Source organism: Theropithecus gelada, chromosome 3 (genome assembly GCF_003255815.1).
Source record: "Theropithecus gelada isolate Dixy chromosome 3, Tgel_1.0, whole genome shotgun sequence".
In the NCBI taxonomy this organism is placed as follows: Eukaryota; Metazoa; Chordata; class Mammalia; order Primates; family Cercopithecidae; genus Theropithecus; species Theropithecus gelada.
In genome coordinates, this window is record NC_037670.1 from 8,762,652 (window position 1) to 8,785,359 (window position 22,708).

The 22,708-nt window shown below is 55.6% G+C and overlaps 1 protein-coding gene across 1 annotated transcript; it reads right to left on the reverse strand.

Moving 5' to 3' along the window:
- Positions 1-1,906: 1,906 nt before the first annotated feature.
- On the reverse strand, positions 1,907-20,868 carry LAT2 (linker for activation of T cells family member 2). Its single transcript, XM_025378079.1, has 14 exons — positions 20,716-20,868; positions 15,730-16,007; positions 14,751-14,873; positions 13,934-13,973; positions 11,235-11,278; positions 11,008-11,056; positions 10,763-10,800; positions 10,398-10,433; positions 10,282-10,312; positions 9,339-9,394; positions 7,240-7,296; positions 6,834-7,013; positions 6,269-6,393; positions 1,907-2,798 (listed from the first exon to the last, which is right to left on the reverse strand). The coding sequence occupies exons 3-13, from the start codon at positions 14,842-14,844 to the stop codon at positions 6,287-6,289; spliced, it is 732 nt and encodes a 243-aa protein (XP_025233864.1). The 5' UTR covers positions 14,845-14,873; positions 15,730-16,007; positions 20,716-20,868; the 3' UTR covers positions 1,907-2,798; positions 6,269-6,286.
- Positions 20,869-22,708: the final 1,840 nt, after the last annotated feature.

Sequence of the window (22,708 nt, forward strand, 5' to 3'; positions counted from 1 at the left end):
TTTGTAGAATTGCCTTTTTTTTTTTTTTTTTTTTTTGTAAGATGCTATTTTGTTTCCGGTTTTGTTTATTTATTTATTTATTTATTTATTTTTTATTTTTTTTTTTTTTTGAGACGGAGTCTCACTGTGTCTCCCAGGCTGGAGTGCAGTGGCGCGATCTCGGCTCACTGCAAGCTCCGCCCCCCGGGTTCACGCCATTCTCCCGCCTCAGCCTCCCAAGTAGCTGGGACTACAGGCGCCCGCTACTGCGCCCGGCTAGTTTTTTGTATTTTTAGTAGAGACGGGGTTTCACCATGTTAGCCAGGATAGTCTCGATCTCCTGACCTTGTGATCCACCCGCCTCGGCCTCCCAAAGTGCTGGGATTACAGGCTTGAGCCACCGCGCCCGGCTATTTATTTTATTTTTAAGATAGAGTCTTGCTCTGTTGCCCAGGCTAGAGTGTAGTGGGCCAATCCTGGCTCACTGCAGCCTCAACCTCCTGGGCTTAAGTGATCCTCCTACCTCAGCCTCCCAAGTAGCTGGGACTACAAGCATGCACCATGATGCCCAGCTAATTTTTAAATTTTTTGTGGAAATGGGGTCTCGCTCTATTGCTGGGACTGATCTCAAACTCCTGTCCTCAAGTGATCCTCCCACCTCAGCCTTCCGAGTAGCTGGGACTACAGGCATGCATCACGATGCTCAGCTAATTTTTGATTTTTTGTAGAAATAGGGTCTTGCTATATTGCTGGGACTGGTCACAAACTCCTGGTCTCAAGTAATCCTCCCACCTCAGCCTCCCAAAGTGCTGGCATTACAGGTATTAGCCACCATACCTGGCCCATTTGGGCACAGTGGCTCACGCCTGTAATCCCAGCACTTTGGGAGGCCAAGGCCGGTGGATCACATGAGATCAGGGTTCAAGGCCAGCCTGGCCAACACAGAGAAATCCCGTCTCTACGAAAACACAAAATTACCTGGGCATGGTGGTACATGCCTGTAATCCCAGCTACTCAGGAGGCTGAGGCAGGAGAATTGTTTGAACCCAGGAGGCAGAGATTGTAGTGAGGCAAGATAGTGCCACTGCACTCCAGCCTGGGCGACAGAGCGAGACTCTTACAAAAACAAGGAAGAGAAGCTTGTCCCTGAGGTTGTGCAGTCAGGACTTCAGGGTGTGAAGTAACACGCGGGCAGCAGTTGGGTTCTAGACGTTTCTTTGGATTTCCTAACTTGTTGCATTAATTTCTTCTCATGGGAAGAGTCCCTGGGCCATCCCAGAAAGACGGCTGGACTTGGGAACTAAGATCCCATCCGCAGGCCTGACACCCTCAGGGTCCCTTTTTATTAAACAGGAGCTGTGGCCGTCATTCCCTTAAGGTTTTTTGTATTTGGTTATGTTTTTGGAGACAAGGTCTCCCTCTTTTGCCCAGGCTGGAGTGCAGTGGTGCAATCACCTTTCACTGCAACCTTCTGGGTTCAAGTGATTTTCCTTCCTCAGCCTCCCAGGTAGTTGAGACTACAGGCATGCACCACCATGCCCAGCTAATTTTTGTTTGTTTGTTTGTTTGTTTGTTTTTGAGACGGAGTCTCGCTCTGTCGCCCAGGCTGGAGTGCAGTGGCGCGATCTCGGCTCACTGCAAGCTCCGCCTCCCGGGTTCATGCCATTCTCCTGCCTCAGCCTCCCGAGTAGCTGGGACTACAGGCGCCCGCCACCTCGCCCAGCTAGTTTTTTGTATTTTTTAGTAGAGACGGTGTTTCACCGTATTAGCCAGGATGGTCTCGATCTCCTGACCTCGTGATCCACCCATCTCGGCCTCCCAGAAGTGCTGGGATTACAGGCTTGAGCCACCGCGCCCGGCTCCATTTTTGTATTTTTATAAAAGGTTTTTCACCTGAAGCAGGGGAAAGGAGACACAGGATAATCACTGCTTTTCAACTAAAATGGTTTTATTGAGATGTTTTGGTTGGAGGAGATACTTTTTCTGGCAGCATTTCTGACTCAGAAGGTCCCTCTGGGCCCTGCTCTTCCCATGAGACAGTCATATTACTGTCTAATCAGCTCTGCAGAGGCCAGCCCTGGAGCAGAGGAGGATTCTGGGCCATGGAGGAGACCTACTCCGCCCCGTTCTGGTCACTACTTCTCTAAACTCTCACGCACTATTGTCCATAGCAAATGACATTTCCACTGAAAGCGCATAAAGATGGCGACAGCCTTATTTCTTCCTTAGTGAACTGAAGCCCAAAGAAAGGGGAGGTCCCACTAAAGGGGAAGAGAGCCAGGGCCCCGCCCAACCAGGATGCTGAAATTAACTACATGTAATGCTTTCTAGGAGACAACACAGAAATCTCTACTCTGAAATCCAGAATATTAAATATGGCTCCCCCTCTATAAGTTAACTGGAGAAGCTTATCAATCCTTTAAGACCCCGGCAACCAACAATAGCAATTAGGAATCCAAATTCATAGCACAAAAGGACACAGATACCAGTGTTGGACAATGGTTTTGGTATGGGGACAGGGCGACAGCTTATCCTAAATCCTACGCATCCATCCATACCAGGAGCCGGGTTACCCTCGGTACCAGGTGCCTGCCCCACAAAGCCCGGGTTGGGAGAGGGCTTGCTGGCAGGGCTGCAGCTCCTGTGGGTAACTGTCCTTTCCCGGGCTGTGCGCGCCTGGCCATGTGGTCCTCAGGGTGGCTGGTTCTCCTTCCAGGAGCAACCATGGCAGGGGCTTAAAAGTTGAGTAGCTCTGGGAAATGGTCCTTGGAAAGCAGCGACAGGTCCATGAGCACAATAGTCCCTCTTCGCCTTGACTCCTTAAATGAAGAGGAAAGTTTGTAGAAGGAGGTTTGCCTTGATCTGTATTTTGTTCCTGAGAACCAGAACCACTGGTTTGGGGCAGCTCACAGCAGCTCAACCTCCTAGACTCAAGCTATCCTCCCACCTCAGCCTCCGAGTAGCTGGGACTACACGTGTGCACCACTACACCTGGCAAATTTTTGTATATTATGTGGAGACAGCATTTCGCCATGTTGCCCACCCCTGTCTCCACTGCTGCCACCCCTGGCCCAGATGGCACCAGTGCCTGGGTCCTTCCTGGGCTTCCTGTACCCACTCTCCCAGTACCCATTTGTCTGCCCAACAGCCAGAGAAATTGAATTAGAAACATCTAGCCAGTCTTTTGTCCAAAACCTTCCCATTGGCCGGGTGCGGTGGCTTATGCCTGTAATCCCAGCACTTTGGGAGGCTAAGGTGGGCCGATGACCCTGAGGTCAGGAGTTCGAGACCAGCCTGACCAACATGGCGAAACCCCATCTCGGCTGGGAGCGGTGGCTCAAGCCTGTAATCCCAGCACTTTGGGAGGCCGAGACGGGTGGATCACAAGGTCAGGAGATCGAGACTATCGTGGCTAACATGGTGAAACCCCGTCTCTACTAAAAATACAAAAAACTAGCCGGGCGTGGTGGCGGGCGCCTGTAGTCTCAGCTACTCAGGAGGCTGAGGCGGGAGAATGGCGTGAACCCGGGAGGCGGAGCTTGCAGTGAGCTGAGATCACGCCACTGCACTCCAGCCTGGGAGCACAGCAAGACTCCGTCTCAAAAAAAAAAAAAAAAAAAAAGAAACCCCATCTCTACTAAAAAAAAAAATTAGCCAGGTGTGGTGGCACGTGCCTGTAGTCCAGCTACTCGGGAGGCTGAGGCAGGAGAGACCTGAACCCAGGAAGCAGAGGTTGCAGTGAGCCAAGATTGCACCACTGCACTCCAGCCTGGGTGACAGAGCGAAACTCCTTCTGAGAAAACAAATACAAAAAAATTAGCCAGGCGTGGTGGCAGGTCTCTGTAATCCTAGCTACTCGGGAGGCTGAGGCAGGAGAATCGCTTGAACCCAGGAGGTGGAGGTTGCAGTGAGCTGAGATTGTGCCGTTGCACTTCAGCCTGGGCAACAGGAATGAAAAAAAAAGAAAAAACAACCTTTATGTCTCCCTCCCTCCCTCCCATCTCATGCAGTAAAACCCCAAGTGCTGGCCCTGCCTGGTCAGCCTCCCCACCTCTGGCCTCGACCTCCACTAGCTTCCCCTCACCCGCTCCTCCCCACCCCGGCTTTGCTCAGACCTGTGGGGCTCATTCCACCCTGGGGCCTCCGTTGTTCCCTCTGCCTGGATGCCCTTCCCCCAGATGGGGTGAGGAAGGGAGCTCTGAAAGGCTTCTATAGCCTCCTTCCTTAAATTGCAACACCCCGTCATGCCCACAGCCCCACACTACTTCCTGCCCTGCTTCCCTATTTTGTTTATCTCTGCCGGACTTACCACCAGTGAACATGCCATGTCTTCTTACCTGTTTTCTTTCTTTTTTTTTTTTTTTTTGACTGGGTCTCATTCTGTCATCCTGGCTGGAGTACAGTGGTACCATCATAGCTCACTGTAGCCTTGAACTCCCGGGCTCAAGTGATCCTCCTGCCTCAGCCTCCCAAGTAGCTGGGACTACAGGCACACACCACTATGCCCAGCTAATTTTTAAATTGTTTTGTTTTTTGAGATGGGGTCTTGCTCTGTTGCCCAGGCTTGAGTGCAGTGGCGCGACCACAGCTCACTGCAGCAACCGTGGCTCATTGCAACCTTGACCTCCCAGGCTCAAGTGATCTTCCCACCTCAGCCTCACGAGTCAGTGGGACTCTGGGGCATCCACCACCATGCCTGGCTAATTTTAAAAGTTTTTGTAGAGGCTGGACATAGTGGCGCGTGCCTGTAATCCCAGCTACTTGGAAGGCTGAGGCATGAGAATCACTTGAACCCAGGAGGCAGAGGTTGCAGTGAGCCGAGATCATGCCACTGCACTCCAGCCTGAGTGACAGTGATACTCTGTCTCATTAAAAAAAAAAAAAAAAAAAAAAAAAGAAAGTTTTTGTAGAAACAGAGGTCTTGCTATGTTGCCCGGGCCAGCCTCAAACTCAGAGGCTCAAAGGATCCTCCCGCCTCAGCCTCCCGAAGTGCTAGGATTTATAGGCATGACCACTGTGTCCGGCCCTATCTGTTTTCTCTCTCCCACCAGAACGTAAGTTCTAAGGGGTCAGGGGTTTCCTGTTCTTTATGTTGGTGTCCCCAGCACCTAGAGTGGGACTTGCCCATAGCAGGGGTCCAGTGGATACTGGTTGAATGAATGACGTGGGGCTCTGCATACGCGGCTCAAACTCCTGCACCTGCCTCTGGGGCTGAGTCTTGACCGCCCAGGTTCAATGTGGTTTCCACCCTCCAGCCTGCTCACTGAGATGACGGCCTGGGTCTCCCAGATGGAGGCTCTGGGCAGCCTTCAAGGCCCTCTGGGGATCCATCCTGCTTCCCAAGCGGTAGACCCAGCCTGGGCTTTGATGTCTGATGTCTGACCACTGGGGCTTCCATCTCCTCCTCCCCTTACTCCAAGATGTGACCTTGGGCAGGTGGCTTCACTGCTCTGTGGCTTTGGGTGCCAAGAGATGGTGCACGTGTGAACACTTAGCATCACTCCATCTCACTGGCCTGCGGTGGCTCCTCAGTGCGTCTCAACCACTGTTACATTTCCCAGTGTCCCCGCCTCCTGTCTGTTCCCAGCAGTGACCGAGTGCCTGCTGGGCTGAGGCTTTGTGTGCGATGTCTGGTCTGTTTTTTTATTTGTTTATTGAGACGGAGTCTCGCTCTGTCGCCCAGGGTGGAGTACAGTGGTGCGATCTCCGCTCACTGCAACCTCCGCCTCCAGGGTTCAAATGATTCTCCTGCCTCAGCCTCCCAAGTAACTGGGACTACAGGCGCCCACCACCATGCCCGGCTCATCTTTTGTGTTTTTAGTAGAGATGAAGTTTCACCATGTTGGCCAGGCTGGTCTCAAACTCCTGACCTCAGGTGATCCGCCTGCCTCGGCCTCCCAAAGTGCTGGGATTACAGGTGTGAGCCACCGCGCCCGGCTGTGTGTGGGATGTCTTGTCTGAGAGGGAGGCACCATGTGAGGAACTAATTTCTGGGAGGTTGTCACTTGGTCCAAGGTGGCAGCCAGGAGGATGCAGTGGAGTTGGGAGACCCACCCGGTGCCCAATCCTTTGCCCCCGAAGTCACCAGAATTCCCTGCCTGATGCCCCTGGCCAGAACACAGGAACAGAGTCGCCAAGCTGCCCTCTTGGAGCACCCATGGGTGCACCCTGCAGCCCCCACCATGGCCCCTCCACCCACACTCTCGGCTGTTCCCTTGGATTGGGGGTCCTGCAGCCTGGCAAGACCTCCAGTCCTTGGCCTACAGCAGCTGGAGAGCAGGGGCTGTACCTTTCTTCTTGGTCTGCCCTAGGCTTCTGTGGCCGCCACCTCCCCGTTCACGTAATCCGGTTCCCCGTCCTCCTCCTCGTCTGGGCTTCCCACCGGGCCAGGGGAGGCTTGTCTCTGGAGTTGCCCTGCGGACCAGCGGGCAGACAGGTCATCGAGTGGGTCATGTGGAGACACCCATAACTATTCCCCCAGACTCAGACCCCAGACTCCACAAAACAGCCTGCGGGAAACGCCATGCCGGACAGGTCCTAGCAGTGTGTGTCTGTCCCGTCTCTGGGATTTGCCGAAGATCGTCCTGCTCTGAGAGCAGGTGAATGTGTTACTCTATGCATGCAGCTGGATGGGGCGGCCTGCCCAGGAGGACCTGACCCCACCCCAGAGGCTGGGTGGCTGCCGAGGGCCGTCCTGTGTGGTTCAAGGTCTCTGCAGCTGCCCCTGCACCCAGGCATCACTGCGGGGTTAGCTGGACTGGCTGGAGGGAAGCCCACTTTCAGCCCGCCCTTCCAGGCCAGTCCCTCAAGCCTGCCCTAAGTGGGCCACCCTGCATCCTCCTCTGGCCACCTACCCATGACCCTCCTGGACTCGCGCCACTGATGGATGGATGCTGAGTTCTGATAATCCTCGGATTCCTCATCTTCTTCCGGGGAGGCAGAGGGACAGAGACCAGAAGTGGGGCCAGTCTTCAGGGCCGGCGACGGGATGTGGTCTCCTCTGCAGAGGCCACCTGTGCCGTCCTGCTGGGCAACTGGAGAGAGGGAGAATAGGCCCCCCTTGGCTCAGTCCCACAGAGGCACCAGGAGCCAACAGAGTCTCCTCCAAGGATACTAGGGGCAAGGCTCTACCCAAAGGTACCCAGGGATCTGAGAGCCTTCGGTTTCAAAGTGGGGGCGGCCTTTGAGCAGTGGGGAGTGCAGGGGCCAAGGAGGCCTGCTGCTCCCGGCCCCAGCCTGCCCCTGGCTGGGCAGCCTCACCTGGCTCTGTGGTTTTCTGCTTGCAAATGAGCACATTCTCATAGGAATTGGCATCATCTGTAGGAGAGAGAGGAGCGGGCACGGGGGTGTGGGCAGGCCCTGCAAGGCCTGGCTCATCCTCCGCCTCTGTCCTGCCTTCCCTTTGCAGGGGACCTTTCCTGCCAAGCCCTAGCCCTCTGGGTCCTCTGGGACCTCAAGCCTTCTCCTGGATGAGCTTCCTAATGGGCGCTGGCCTGGCGCCTCTGTAGGCTTTTCCCTGAGCCCTGAGCTCCTTCTCTGTCTTCTTTGTTTCTTGTTGAGAAGGTGTCCGCTCTGTCACTCAGGCTGGAGGACATTGGCAAAGTTATAGCTCACTGCAGCCTCCAACTCTTGGCTCAAACGATCCTCCTACCCCTCAGCCTCCTGAGTAGCTGGAACTACAGGCACGTACCACCGTGCCCAGCTAACTTTTAAAATTTTTTGTAGAGAGAGGATCTCGCTGTGTTGCCCAGGCTGATCCCGAGCCCCTAAACTTAGGCCATCTTCCCAAAATGCTGGGATTACAGACGTGAGTCACTGTGTCCAGCCTCCTTCTCTGTCTTCTGAGATCCCCTCCAAATGCACTTGGGAGGAGGTACTCTGGGGGAAGGTTGCAATTCAGGCCCACGATGGGTGGCTGGAGGGAGGGAGGGAGGCAGGAGCAGCCTCAGGGCTCATCTCTAATCAGGAGCTTTCCCTAGAGCCACTGCCGGGAGGGGCTGGACTCTTCCAGACAGGGCGGGGCAGGCTGGGGACGCTTTGCTTGGGGACCCAGGCTGAGTGTGGCACCTCAGCGCCTGGCACCCCATCTTGGTCTTGTAATGGGGAAGCTGGGCTCTGACCGATGCCCCACCCAAAATCCATCAGTGATGTTGGGGTCCTAAGAAATTGAGCACTGCTGGCCTGGTAGGGTGGCTCACGCCTGTAATCCCAGGACTTTGGGAGGCTGAGGCGAGTGGATCACCTGAGATCAGGAGTTGAAGACCGGCCTGGTCAATATGGTGAAACCCCGTCACTACCAGAAATACAAAAAATGAGCCAGGCGTGGTGGCAGGCGCCTGTAATCCCAGCTACTTGGGAGGCTGATGCAGGAGAATCACTTGAACCTGGGAGGTGGAGGTTGCAGTGTACCAAGATCGTGCCATTGCACTCAGCCTGGGTGACAAAGCAAGGCTCTGTCTCAAAAAAAAAAAAAAAAAATGGAGGTGGCAGTGGTGGGGGCAGAAGAGGACCCCCCAACACCTACCCAGCATGGTCCAGGCAGGAGCCAGGTCAGGCAGCTGGATTCAAGCCCCGGGCCCATGCACCTCTCAGCAGGCTCCTCCCACCTTGAGTCCTCAGTTGCCCTTTTTTTTTTTTTGGTTTTTTTTTTTTTTGAGATGGAGTCTTGCTCTGTTGCCCAGGCTGGAGTACAACAGCATGATTTTAGCTCACTGCAGCTTCTGCCTCCCAGGTTCAAGCGATTCTCTTGTCTCAGCCTCCTGACTAGCTGAGATTACAGGCATGCACCACCATGCCCGGCTAATTTTTTTTTTTTTTTTTTGTATTTTTGTAGAGACTGGGTTTCAGCACGTTGGCCACACTGGTCTTGAACTCCTGACCTCAGGTGATCCACCCACCTTGGCCTCCCAAAGTGCTGGGATTACAGGCGTGAGCCACCGTGCCCAGCCTCTCAGTTGTCCTTTCTATAAAGCAAAGGCATTCAGGGACCAAGGTTCTGGTGGCCTCAGAGCCTGCAGGGATCACCGTCCCGGGTACCTTCTGGGCTCAGGAGGAGATGCTCAGTCCTCGTTGACAAGGACCTGGCCTCCCCCGACCTCCCCGAGCCAGCCCTCTAGTTCCCTGCCCCTGTGACCCACTCCTCTCTCCCACGCCTGTGCCCACAGCTCCCACGCTGACCCACCTGCCCCCTAGCCCTCCTTGGCCCCTGCCTGCAGCACCAGCCTCCTTCAGTCCACCCAGCCGGCTTTGCCAATTCACCTGAACCCAGGCCCAGCGTCCTCTCCTGCTGGAGGTGTGGCTTCTGCCCCGAGCTCCCACTCTACTTCCTCCCCCACCACCGGCTTTGTCTTTCACCTCACCTTCCGGGGGCTTCCGGAACCGCCCCCAGTTGTAATACTCCATGGCAATGGGGTCTCTGGCCAAGAGAACATACACAGCACAGGTTTCAGGGCAGGCTGGAGGTCAAGTTGGGGGGCTCTGTAGGGGGACGGTGAGGCCAGGGCTGCCCCCACCATTGCTCGTCATGGGGGTCTGCCAGGATCTCCTCTCTGATTCCCCCACCCCCACTTCCTGGGACCCCTGAGCCACCGGGGGAGGGGGGGGGGCTGGAGGGCGTGGCCAGCCGCCTGGTTGGAGCCACCTTTTTTGTGTGTGTGTGTTTTTTTTTTTGAGGCAGAGTCTCTGTCATCCAGGCTGGAGTGCAGTGGCATGATCTCGGCTCACTGCAACCTCAGCCTCCCAGGTTCAAGCGATTCTCCTGCCTCAGCCTCCCAAGTAGCTGGGATTACAGGCACGCACCACCACGCCTGGCTAATTATTTTTAGTAGAGACGGGGTTTCACCATGTTGGCCAGGCTGGTCTTGAACCCCTGGCCTCAGGTGGTCTGCCTGCCTCAGCCTCCCAAAGTCCCGAGATTGCAGGCATGAACCACCGCACCTGGTGAGCCACCTTGCTTTGTGACCTTAGGCCAGTCCCCGTAGTTTGCCCATCTGTGAGATGATGCAACACCCTGGAGGGGTTCTGGGTGTCCTGTAGCTTGTCTTTGGGTGATGCTGAATGAGTCTCCATCCCCCACCCCGACACCCTGTGTCCCAGAGCAGGGCCAAGTCCGGTCCCACAAAGCCAGGGTCACCTGAGAGACAACAGTGTCACCCAGTGCCTGCCTGTCAGGAGAAGGAGGGGAACCTGGATGCCTTGTTCTAGTGCAAGAGGGTGGTTCCTGGACCAGGAAGCCCAGGGCTGTGGCAGGCAGGTGGGGCAGGGGGAGAGGTGAGGCAGGGGGACAGGACCAAGGTCACTCACATGTAGCCTTCCTCCGACCCGTGTCTGCTTCCTGTGGGAGGAGGTGAGAATCGGCCCTGAGCCCATGGGCTGTGGCCCCCACTGTGGCCTCCCCCTTTCCCCAGCAGCCCACCTACCTTTGCTGAAGTTCTGGTACCTGCAAGATGCTGGATCTGGAAGAAAGGCCCAGCTCATCGCTCTCTCCCCTGGCCCCTGCTTTCCACCCAGCTCGGGCGCTGCAGCCCAAGGCAGGGCAAGCTATTTCCCGTGTCTGAGCCTTTGCAGTGCTCCCTGTCCCCTCAGTGGGGCATGTGCGAGTGTGCACCCTCCCCCTGCCAGGCCGATTCCAGCAGCCCGCCCTGCCCCAGCCTGTGTGTCTCTCCTGGGGAGGTCTCGCCTGGCCCCACAGCCCCCACTGCACGACGCCTGTCCCATGGGGTGTTCGCCTGTCTTAGTCCCAGCTTGGCTAGGCCTGTCCCTGTCCCTGCCCTGTGCCACTCACCCTCCAGGCCTGGGGAGAATTGCAACAGCTTGTCCTTCCTGCAGGGAGGGGGAAGGAGCGGGTTGAAGGAGGGGCCGTAGCGGAGATGCCCCCCAGGATACATCCCCTATACCCCTGGTGGGGCCTTCATAGCTGAGCTCTGGAGCTCTGGGGTCCAGGGAGGGAGGGAGGTCTTGACCTGGGCTCACCAGGTAGGGACCTACAGGACTTTCCTTCTTGTCACTTCCTGGGGGGCTGTGACCTACCTTGTGGGTGCCGTGTCCTCCAGGGCTCCTGGCCATGCCTGCCCGACCACTGCAAAGGGCAAGAAGTGGGGTGTTGGCTGGGCCTCCAGGCTAGCCCAGCCCCCTCACCCCATCATCCCCCCACATCAGGCCTGGCCATGGTCTTACAGCAATGGGGACCGAGAGAACTTGATAGGGACACCCCCAACCCAGAGTCCAGCCCTTGGAGGGGGCCCTTGGAGACTCACAGGAGTAGGTCCAGGACCCTGTGAAGCTCTGTTGGTCCTCACGCCTGGAAATGCATGGGCTGTGCTGAGCCTGGGCCTGGCCTCCCACAGTCCAAGGACACAGGGACAGGAGAGAGGGACAGGCAGGGACGAGGAGGGAGAGCAGAGGGACGGACCAGGGTGACAGTGTGGAGGAACCGCTGTCCTTTCAGGCCTCACAGCTCCCCCTGCTACCCCCATTCTCTGGCCCCTCTGTGCACTGGGTGCCCACCCCTCACACAGGGTCCTGGGCTAGAGCCCGGCTCTCAGCCAGACCCATCCGCGACGTGGCCTCAACAGGGCCACATCCTGCCGGGGGGTCCCAGGTCCCTGGAGACGGGTCAGGAGGGATCTGTGGACAGGGCTGAGGAGGCAGCCCTGAGATTCTGGGGCATGAGGGTGAATGAAGGCAGGTGATGAGGAATCCAGAAGTGACTTGGGGTAAAACATTTCAGCCAGGAGTCACAAAGAGGCTGCCTCCCACCTGCTGGTCCCAGGAGTGTTTGCAATTCCTTAAAAAAGCACACACTCGAGGCCCGGTGCGGGGGCTCACGCCTGTAATCCCAGGGCTTTGGGAGGCCAAGGCAGGCGGATCACCTGAGGTCGGGAGTTCAAGACCAGCCTGACCAACATGGAGAAACCCCGTCTCCACTAAAAATACGTAAATTAGCTGGTTATGGTGTCGCATGCCTGCATTCCCAGCTACTCGGGAGGCTGAGACAGGAGCATCACTTGAAGCCAGGAGGCAGAGGTTGCAGTGAGCCAAGATCATTCTACTGCACTCCAGCCAGAACAACAGAGTAAATGTGACTCCATCTCTAAATAAATAAAGAAAGAAATAAAAGACGATTCCTAGCCTTCCTTGCACCAAAGTGTGGCCATGGATTAAGCTCTGGTCTATGAGATTCAAGCCAAGGTTGTTGATATTTCCAATAAATCTTTTTAAAGGGGGGCACTGGCAACTGGGAGACACCCTTTGTATCCTTGTTCATTCTTTCTTCCTGCTGCTGGGAATGCAGAGATGAGGGCCGGCGCCCCAGCTGCCATCTTGGACCATGAGCTGCTCTTGAAAATGGAAGCCACCATTACAGGTGATGGAGTGGATTCGCTCATTATTAAAGCAGGTTTGGTGACTCCTCCTCTGAACCAGAACGGGTACCTGGCCCAGCCTTCCAAACTCCTGGAAGACTGGGGCTCAGAGTGACCTGATTTAGGAGAGATACCCTAAATCCACAGGAGAGAGTCAGATGTGGCTTTCTGGGAGAAGCAACAGAGGAACGGAGCCTGTGCTCACAGCAGTCACTTCATGCAGACTGGTGGGACTGAGCCCAACCGAGGTGACAGATGGAGAGGCAGGCAAAGGCATTCCAGGGAGGGGACCGAACAGCTCCCCTTCCACCTCCCACATGGGGACCCTGAGTCTGGCCCTGACCATCTGTGGCTCTAAGATCAATCGGGGGGCCGGGGGTGGGCAGGTCCTGAGAGAAGAGGGGATGGGGGAAGTGTCCGAGGAGTCAAGGGCGTGGGGGGCATCGGGGGAGGTTGCAGGCAGGCCAGAAAGCCACGTGGCCAGAAAGACCGAGAAAGGTCTAGCCCTGGCCCACACTGAGCAAGGATGGGAAGATTCTATTTTCAAATCTCACTGTGGTTTTTCAGTTGCAAAAGGAAATGAGGAAGGATGTGTGGCGTGCGTGTGTGGGTCATGAGTGGCTGCTCGGGGGTGCACGTGGACCTCCAAGGTCTCCTGGGCCCACAGCAAGTCATTCTCTTAAAGGACACCTGTGGCTACTGCCCATGTTCCCAGGCTGTTTTGGGTTTTAGCCCTAGCCTGCAGTGTCGAACCCACTGCCCTTCCCTGGGTCTTTCTCACAGTCCTTCCCTGGTTCCCCAAGGGACTTGCCCACATCCTCCCCAGAGCTCCAGCAGCTTCTCCCAGGGGAGACTCCAACAACGTTCACATTTCACCCTGTGCTGGGGTCTCTGTCTCTTGCATTGCAGGGGGAGAGCAGACTAGCCCTGGGGGATTGGGGTCAAAGGGAGGCTGAAGACACAGGTGCCTGGACTTCTTTTTTTTTTTCTTTTCTTTTTTTCTTTTTCTTTTTTTTTTTCTGAGATGGAATCTCGCTTTTTCACCCAGGCTAGAGTGCAGTGGCACAATCTCAGTTCTCTGCAACCTCCGTCTCCTGGGTTCAAGTGATACTCCTGCCTCAGCCTCCAGAGTAGCTGGGAGTACAGGCACCCACCACCATGCCCGGCTAATTTTTGTATTTTAGTAGAGACAGGGTTTCACCACGTTGGCCAGGCTGGTCTCGAACTCCTGACCTCAGGTGATCCACCTGCCTCGGTCTCCCAAAGTGCTGGGATTACAGGCGTGAACCATCGCGCCTGGCCAGATGCCTGGACTTCTAGAGGGGTTCACAGGAAAGCTGAAGAGTGGCTAGCCCCACAGCCCAGGCATCTCCGCCTCTCAAAGCCCTCCATAACCCAAGCTGCAGCAGGGCCTGGACAGCCTCCGGGCACTTCCTCTCCCTTCTCTGATGGCTAGGAACCCGCTAGAGCCTGGCATGGAGGAGGTGTGAGTGAAGGGGTGAAGGACGGGGGGGGGTGCCAGGAATTCCCTTGGGGACGCCCATGCCCAGGGCACGTGAATACACCAGGCTAGGAACATCGAGGCAACTCACAAACTTCTCTGCTGGTAGATTTTCTCTGACCGCTTTGCACCTGCAAGAACAGGCCAGGATTAGCAAAGGGTCCGGGAGCAGCTGCGAAATGAGGTCAGACACCCCCCGCCATGTCTTGTCTCCCAGCAGGACTCAGACAGGACTTGGGGGCCAAACTGTCAATCATCACCGGCCACCTGACATTAAAGAGTATTTGGGACGGGGTGTGGTGGCTCACTCCTATAATCCCAGCACTTTGGGAGGCCGAGGCAGGAGGATCACCTGAGGTCAGCAGTTCGAGGCCAGCCTGGCCAACATGGGAGAAACCCCGTCTCTACTAAAAACACAAAAATTAGCCGGGTGTGGTGGCGGGCACCTGTGGTCCCAGCTACTCAGGGGGCTGAGGCAGGAGAATCGCTTGAACCCGAGAGGCAGAGGTTGCAGTGAGCCGAGATTACGCCACTGCCCTCCAGCCTGGGAGAGCAAGGCTCTGTCTCAAACAACAACAACAACAACAACAACAACAAAAAAAAACCTGTATTTGCTCACCCTCTTTTAGAAGAGGAGAGGCTGGAAAAGTGGATGCCACAGGCAACCTCGCCTCCCCTCCCTTGTCTGGGGCAATTTCTCTGGCCCGATATCGCAGTTGACCTGGCAAAACCAAAGCCCACAGGTGCACCTCACCATTGTCTTCAGGGGGCAGTTTAGGGGTTCAGGGCTTAATCATGAGGTTCATCTGACCACCCCTTCTGACCACAGCCACGTCTGGGCCTGAGACGGTCTCTGAGATCCACCATCCACGCCTTCTCCCCATCCTACTCCCGGGACCCCCGCCTACCTGGGCGTGAGCAGCGCACACACAAGCTGGCTGCCACGCCCAACAGCACCAGCAGCGCTGCTCCGGGCCACAGCAGTTCAGTCCCTGAGCTCATGTCGGCTCCTGGTGTTGCCTCCTGTGATGCTGAAATGGGAGGTGCCCGTGAGCAAGGGGCCCCTTTTTCAGGAATCCCACCCTACACCCGCATGTGCTCGGACAACCTCATACCGGAGCCCAGGCTGCAGAAACACCACCTCGCTCCCCGCTCCTGCACTGGGCAGGGACAGAACCAGTCCCGTTCACCCCATGTGACCCCAAACCAACACCTCTGCCCCAGGGGCCGTCTTCACCCTTGATAAGTGCTGGAAGGTTCTGGTGGCCCACAAGACGGCCCCATGTGCACACACACAGCCCTACACACAGCCTCGCTTAATCCAGACAACTGCCCTTTGAAGACGAGGTTCACTGCATTTCACAAATCGAGAAACTGAGGCCAGAGAACTCACGTCTGCTAAGTGGAAAGACGAGATTCAGGCCCCAGTGTCCTGTCCCCAACCCTGGCTCTGCCCATCAACCCACAGTGGGTTGCCTCCAGTAAACCCCCTCTGGCTCCTGGAGGTGACAGTCTGTGGCCACCACTCACACAGAAGCACCCGGAGGCCCTTGCCCACCCCGGAGCAACTCAGGGCTCCTCTATGCTTCCCAGGACCCCTCTCTGCCTACCTCCTGCCTTGGGGTCCCCCCAGGACCTGGGAATGGGGCTTCCATTCCTGAAACAACTGCAAACCCAGATTCTGCCTGTGGTGGGAGCTGGGAGGAGGGAGGTTGGGGAAGGCTTCTTGGAGGAGGTGGCCCAACAGCATGAGGTGGAGAAAGGTGATCCGCAGAGGGATGGGGCCCTAGCGCACTGCTGCAGGGGGCTGGGATGAAATTGGCTGGGATGCCAAGGCTGGGCTGAAGACAGGATGTTCAGAGGGAGCCCTGAATCCCCGGCTGGCACCTGGCCGGCTTCTTGGTCTGTGGCTGGTCCCAGCCTTGGAGCCACGGCGTGATGACCAGGCCTCAGCAAAACACACGCACACCACCCACCGTGGCCTGGTGAATGGAAGCGTGGCCCTCTCCAATGGGCTTCTAATAGCTGTTGCAACTAGAAACAGACCCGGGCCAGGCGCGGTGGCTCACGCCTTTCATCCCAGCACTTTGGGAAGCTGAGGCAGGGAGGATCGCTTGAGGTCAAGAGCTTGAGACTAGCCTGGGCAACATGGTGAAATTCTGTCTCTACAAAAAAAAAAAAAAAAAAAAAAAAGGCCAGGCGCGGTGGCTCACGCCTGTAATCCCAACACTTTGGGAGGCCGACGCGGGCGGATCCTGAGGTCAGGAGATCGAGACCATCCTGGGTAACACGGTGAGACCCCCGTCTCTACTAAAAATACAAAAAAATTAGCTGGGCATGATGGTGGGCACCTGTAGTCCCAGCTATTCAGGAGGCTGAGGCAGGGTCACCTGTAGTCCCAGCTACTCAGGAGGCTGAGGCAGGAGAATGGCATGAACCCGGGAGGCGGAGCTTTCAGTGAGCGGAGATCGCACCACTGTGCTCCAGCCTGGGCAACAGAGTGAGACTCCGTCTCAAAAAAAAAAAAAAAAAAAAAAAAATGCCGGGCGCGGTGGCTTAAGCCTGCAATCCCAGCACTTTGGGAGGCCGAGACGGGCGGATCACGAGGTCAGGAGATCGAGACCATCCTGGCTAACACGGTGAAACCCTGTCTCTACTAAAAAATACAAAAAAACTAGCCAGGCGAGGTGGCGGGCGCCTGTAGTCCCAGCTACTTGGGAGGCTGAGGCAGGAGAATGGCGTAAACCCGGGAGGCGGAGCTTGCAGTGAGCTGAGATCCGGCCACTGCACTCCAGCCTGGGCGACAGAGCGAGACTCCGTCTAAAAAAAAATATATATATATATATATATATATATCTATCTCCAGGCATGGTGGTGCATGCCTGTGGTCCCAGCTACTTGGGAGACTGAGGCAGGAGGATTGCTTGAACCCAGGGAGATTGAGGCTGCAGTGAGCTGTGATCATGCCACTGCACTCCAATCTGGGCAACAGAGCGAGACTGTTTCAAAAAATAATAATAAGGAGACCTGGCCCCCTAGAGATGGCCGAGGACAGAGTTGAGGGTGGTGGGGTCTCTGAAGGGGTTGAGCATGGTGGGCATTTGTGGAGCCAACACTTCCGAGTGTCCACTGTCCCCCACCCTAGTGTTCTTCCCGCCCTGGCCACCAGTGAGGAGGGTTTCTCCCCATCCCACAGCCGGGGAAGGTGAGGCTTGGAGCAGTAAACAGGACTTAGAAGGAGGCCCTCCAGCTGGGTGCAGTGGCTCACGCCTATAATCCCAGCACTTTGGGAGGCCAAGGTGGGCAGATCACGAGGTCAGGAGTTCGAGACTAGCCTGACCAATATGGTGAAACCCTGTCTCTACTAAAAATACAAAAATTAGCCAGGTGTGGTGGCTTACGCCTGTAATCCCAGCTACTCAGGAGTCTGAGGCAAGAGAATCGCATGAACCCGGGAGGTGGAGGTTGCAGTGGGCCGAGATCACACCACTGTACCCCAGCCTGGGCAACAGAGCAAGCCTCCATCTCAAAAAAGAAAAAAAAAAAAGCCCAGGCACGGTGGCTCATGCCTATAATCCCAACACTTTGGGAGGCTGAGGCGGGTGGATCATGAGGTCAGGAGTTCAAGACCAGCCTGGCCAAGATGGTGAAACCCTGTCTCTACTAAAAAAATGCAGAAAATTAGCCAGGCATGGTGGTGGTGGGTGCCTGTAATCCCAGCTACTCAGGAGGCTGAGGCAGAGAATTGCTTGAACCCGGGAGGCGGAAGTTGCGGTGAGCCGAGATCCCACCATTGCACTCCAGGCTGGGCAACAAAAGCGAAACTCCATCTCAAAAAAAGAAAAAAAGAGGAGCTCCAGGCTGCCTACCTCCTGCCTTGGGATCCCCGAGGCCCACCAGGACCGGGGCTGTCCCCCTTGAAAGCTGGGTGGCTTTGGACAAGTCTCAGGACCTCTCTGGACTTCCCAAATCCCTGTGGTAAGATGATGCGGAATTTCCATGTGGCCCTGAGCCATGGTCAGGGGCCCATCACAGAGAAGCCACCGGGCCTCTCCCCAAAAGCCAAGTGAGTCAGTGGGAACAAATGAATTTCCAAGCCGTGTGACTGGCACGACCCACGTCACCCCGGGAGGTTGTCCAAGGAAAGCTCTGCTCTCTCCTCCCCATGGCCCGCCTGGGCACTGCCCTTCTCCCTCCCTGAATCTCACCTTGCCTCAGTGTCCCCAACCTAGGGTGCACCCCCAACCCCTCCAGCATGGCCCAAGTTCATCTCAGGCTTGTGAGGTTGGAGCACCTTGTCTTGGGGGAGGGCTCATGGGACCAAATCTAGCCTGCGCCTGAGAGCCCCCAGCCTCAGTTTTCTCATCTATAAAACGGGGTCGGGCTGGGTACAGGGACTCACACCTGTAATCCCAATACTTTGGGAGGCCGAGATGGGAGGATCACTTGGGTTTGAGACTAGCCTGGCCAATGTGGTGAAACCCTGTTTCTACTAGAAATACAAAAACTAGCCAGGCGTGGTGGCACAAGCCTGTAATTCCAGCTACTTGGGAGGCCAAGGCATGAGAATTGCTTGAACCCGGGAGGCAGTGAGTTGCAGTGAGCTGAGATCACGCCAGTGCACTCCGGCATGGGAGACAGAGTGAGACTCCATCTCAAAAATAAATAAATAAATAAATAAATAAATAAATAAATAAATAAATAAAATGGGATCAGGCTGGGTGTGGTGGTTCACGCCTGTAATCTCAACACTGGGAGGCCGAGACTGGAGGATCACTTGAGGCCAGGAGTTCGAGACCAGCCTAGACAATGTAACAAGGCCCTGTCTCTACAAAAAAATGAAAAAAATTAGGCAGGCACAATGGTACATGCCTGTGGTTCCAGCTACTCAGTACACTGAGGCAAGACAATCACTTGAGCCCGGGAGTTGGAGGCTGCAGTGAGCCAAGATCGCACCACTGCACTCCAGCCTGGGTGACAGAGTCAGACCCTGTCTCTAAAAACAAAAAGTAAAATTTAACAAACAGTTGTGTGTCTGCCCCCAGACTGAATACATCCTGTGCTGTTGGCCAGGTGCGGTGGTTCACGCCTGTAATCCCAACACTTTGGGAGGCTGAGGTGGGCAAATCACCTGAGGTCAGGAGTTCAAGACCAGCCTGGCCAACATGGTGAAACCCTATCTCTACTAAAAATAAAAAAATTAGGCTGAGCGCAGTGGCTCACGCCTGTAATCCCAGCACTTTGGGAGGCTGAGGCAGGCAGATCACGAGGTCAGGAGATCGAAACCATCCTGGCTAACACGGTGAAACCCTGTCTCTACTAAAAATACAAAAAATTAGCCAGGTGTAGCGGCGGGCGCCTGTAGTCCCAGCTACTCGGGAGGCTGAGGCAGGAGAGTGGTGTGAACCCGGGAGGCGGAGCTTGCAGTGAGCCGAGATCGCGCCACTGCACTCCAGCCTGGGCGACAGAGCAAGACTCCATCTTCAAAAAATAAAAAAGAAATAAAAAATAAAAAATTAGCCAAGTGTGGCGGCACGTGCCTGTAGTTCCAGCTACGTGGAAGGGTAAGGCAGGAGAACTGCTTGAACCCAGGAGGTGGAGGTTGTAGTGAGCCGAGATCACACCACTGCACTCCAGCCTGGATGACAGAGTGAGACTCCGTTTAAAAAAATAAAAAAATAAAAAAATAAAAAAATAAAACTTCTCTGCTGTCTCTGTGTCTCTGTGTCTCTCTGTCTCTGTCTCCCTCTCTGTGTGTGTCTCTGTCTGGCTCTTACTTTCACTCTTCCATGTAGGTTCTGAAAGCAGGTGGGGGGAGGTGGTGGGAGCAGAGGGTGGGCCCTCTAAGGCCCCCAGGGGCCAGCAGGGCTGGGCGGGGTGGGGAGTGGGGGCTGCCACAGACCACAGTTCTGCAGAGGCCAAAATAGCACGAAAGGGAAGTGGGCAGTTTTCATATGAACAAAGATTGCCAAGAGCCGGCTTCGGGGAAGCTCTCGGGGCTGGGCTGGAGGACACTCAAGACCACCCTGCCTGTTCCCCCAGCCGAGCTGCGGCTGCGGACACTGGGGTAGGGGAGGGGGCGGCCTGGCTTGAAGCCCCGGACAGCTTTATCCACTGAACTCTGCTCTGGTGTCTGTTGGTTTTTTCATTTAGTTTTTAATTTTATTGGTTTTTTTTTTTTTTAAGAGATGGGAGTCTTACTATGTTGCCCAGGCTGGTCTCCAGCTCCTGACTTCAAATGATCCTCCCGCCTTGGCCTCCCCAAACGCTGGGATAACAGGTGTGAGTCACCGTGCCAGGCTGGTCCTGTTGCTTTTTCCAAATAACTTTGGGCTTCAAATGAGGCTGGCTGGGATGGGGGGAGGCGGGCGGGTGCAGCAGGGGCCTGAGCAGCCCTAGTCCCAGGGACAGAGCTGAGGGCCAGGCAGGGGGCTGGGCAGGGAGGCAGTGGGGGTTCTCCACCTAACCTGGGGCAGGACCTGGGCCCTGGTCTGTATCTCACCGTTTTTCCCTGACCTGTATAGGGGGTTACAGTCCCATTTCATAGATGAGGAAACCGAGGCTCCCAGGCCAGGGCAGCCACTGTTTTGGCTCTCGGCTGCCCTTCACCAGTCTCTGGCAATGATGGGACCACCCTGGGATGTCCCAAGGCTGTGCAGCCTGGACAGGGGAAGGCAAGGGCAGGAGAGTGGCCAGAAGCCCAGAAACAAACTGATTCCTGACGTGCCACAGGATCTGGTGCCAGGGCGGGAGTGGCACTGCGGGAGGGGGTGCCAGGCATCCAGGCCTCTTCCCACCCCACCCAGTGGGGCCAGGAGCTCCTGGGGGATGGGGGACAGCCTAAGGACTGAGGCACCTCTGGGAAAGGCTTACCTGAGAGTCCAGGGCTCCTCACCGCGGCCGTCCCATCCTGAGCCCGCACACCTGCCCGAGCTGATGCCAACACCACTGACACTGGCGGGCGGGCAGGGCGGGCTTCCTGCCAGCCACTGAATCATCTGTACATCCGCTGCTCTGCCGGACAGGCTCAGCTATGAACCGGGTGGGGGGGGTGGGGGAGGGAGGGGAGATAGGGGAAGGGGGTGGAAGAGAGAGAGAGGGAAAAAGAGAGAGGAGAGAGAGAGACAGAGGGGGTGGGAGAGAGAAGAGAGGGGGAGAAAGAGGTGGGGGAAGAGAGAGACAGAGGGGGAGGGAGAGAGAGAGAGGACAGAGAGAAGAGAAACAAAATGAGAGCGAGTAAGAGAAGAAAGAGAGATAGGGCCGGGTGAGGTGGCTCACGCCTGTAATCCCAGCACTTTGAGAGGTCGAGGCGGGTGGATCACCTAAAGTCAGGAGTTTGAGACCAGCCTGGCCAACATGGTGAAACCCCCGTCTCTACTAAAAATACAAAATTAGCTGGGTGTGGTGGTGTGCATCTGTAATTCTAGCTACTCAGGAGGCTGAGGCAGGAAAATCGTTTGAATCTCAGAAGCGGAGGTTGCAGTGGGCCGAGATTACACCACTGCACTCTAGCCTGGGCGACAGAGGGAGACTCTGTCTCAGAAAACAGAAGGAAAAAGAGAGAGAGACACAGAGAGCAGAGAGACACAAAGAGAACAGGAAAATACGGACACACACTAAACACACACATAAACACAAAAAGTCACACAGAGAGGAAGAGAGATACTCTCCAACAGACAGGGAACAAGATAATGAAACTGAGGTACTCCTGCAGACGGCAGATACGGAGACACACACAGGCAGACATTCACACCCATGGGGCGGGCACGGTGGCTCACACCTGTAATCCCAGCACTTTGGGAGGCCGAGGCAGGCAGATCATGAAGTCAGGGTTCGAAACCAGCCTGACCAACGCGGTGAAGCCCCAACTGTACTAAAAATACAAAAATTAGCCGGGCATGGTGGTGGGTGCTTGTAATCCCAGCTACTCAGGAGGCTGAGGCAGGAGAATTGCTTGAAGCTGGGAGGCGGAGGTTGCAGTGAGCCGAGATCGGGCCACTGCACTCCAGCCTGGGTGACAGAGTGAGACTTCATCTAAAATAAACCAAAAACAAACAAACCAAAAAACACACACAGGCAGAAATTCACACCCACGGGCCAGGCGCGGTGGCTCACGCCTGTAATCTCTACACTTTGGGAGGCTGAAGCGGGAGAATCACCTGAGGTCTGGAGTTCAAGACCAGCCTGGCCAACATGGTGAAACCCCATCTCTACAAAAAATTTAAAAATTAGCTGGGCATGAGATGGACCAAGAGACACAGAGAGAGACACACAGAAATACACAGAGAGAAAGAGAGCCACAGACTGTCAGAGACACACACAGAGGGGGAGACAGCAAGAAACAGGGAGATAGAGGCCAGGTGTGGTGGCTTGCACCTGTAATCCTAACACTTTTGGAGGCCAAGGCAGGAGGATTGCTTAAGAACAGGAGTTTGAGACCAGCGTGGACAACAGAGCGAGACCCCATCTCTAATACAATTTTTTTAATTAGCTGGGTGTGGTGGCACGCACCTGTAGTCCCAGTGTTTTGGGAGGCCAAAATGGGAGGATTGCTTGAGCCCAAGAGTTGGAGGCTGCAGTTAGCCATGATCGTGCCACTGCACTCCAGCCTGGGGGACAGAGCAAGACCCTGTCTGTAAAAACAATAAATAGGCTGGGCGTGGTGGCTCAAGCCTGTAATCCCAACACTTCGGGAGGCTGAGGCGGGTGGATCAGCTTAGGTCAGGAGTTCAAGACCAGCCTGGTGAACATGGTGAAACCCCATCTCTACTAAAAATACAAAAATTAACCGGGTGTGGTGGTGTCCCAGCTACTCGGGAGGCTGAGGCAAAAGAATCACTTGAGCCCAGGAGGTGGAGGTTGCAGT

What these genes read in the sequence shown, in the direction of transcription:
- LAT2 (XM_025378079.1), bottom strand. Translation starts at nt 14,844, where the DNA reads ATGAGCTCAGGGACTGAACTGCTGTGGCCCGGAGCAGCGCTGCTGGTG. An exon ending in AGGGTCCTGGACCTACTCCT is followed by an intron (nt 11,057 to 11,234) that starts GTGAGTCTCCAA and finishes TGCCCTTTGCAG; the next exon opens with TGGTCGGGCAGGCATGGCCA. An exon ending in GTACCAGAACTTCAGCAAAG is followed by an intron (nt 10,313 to 10,397) that starts GTAGGTGGGCTG and finishes CTCCTCCCACAG; the next exon opens with GAAGCAGACACGGGTCGGAG.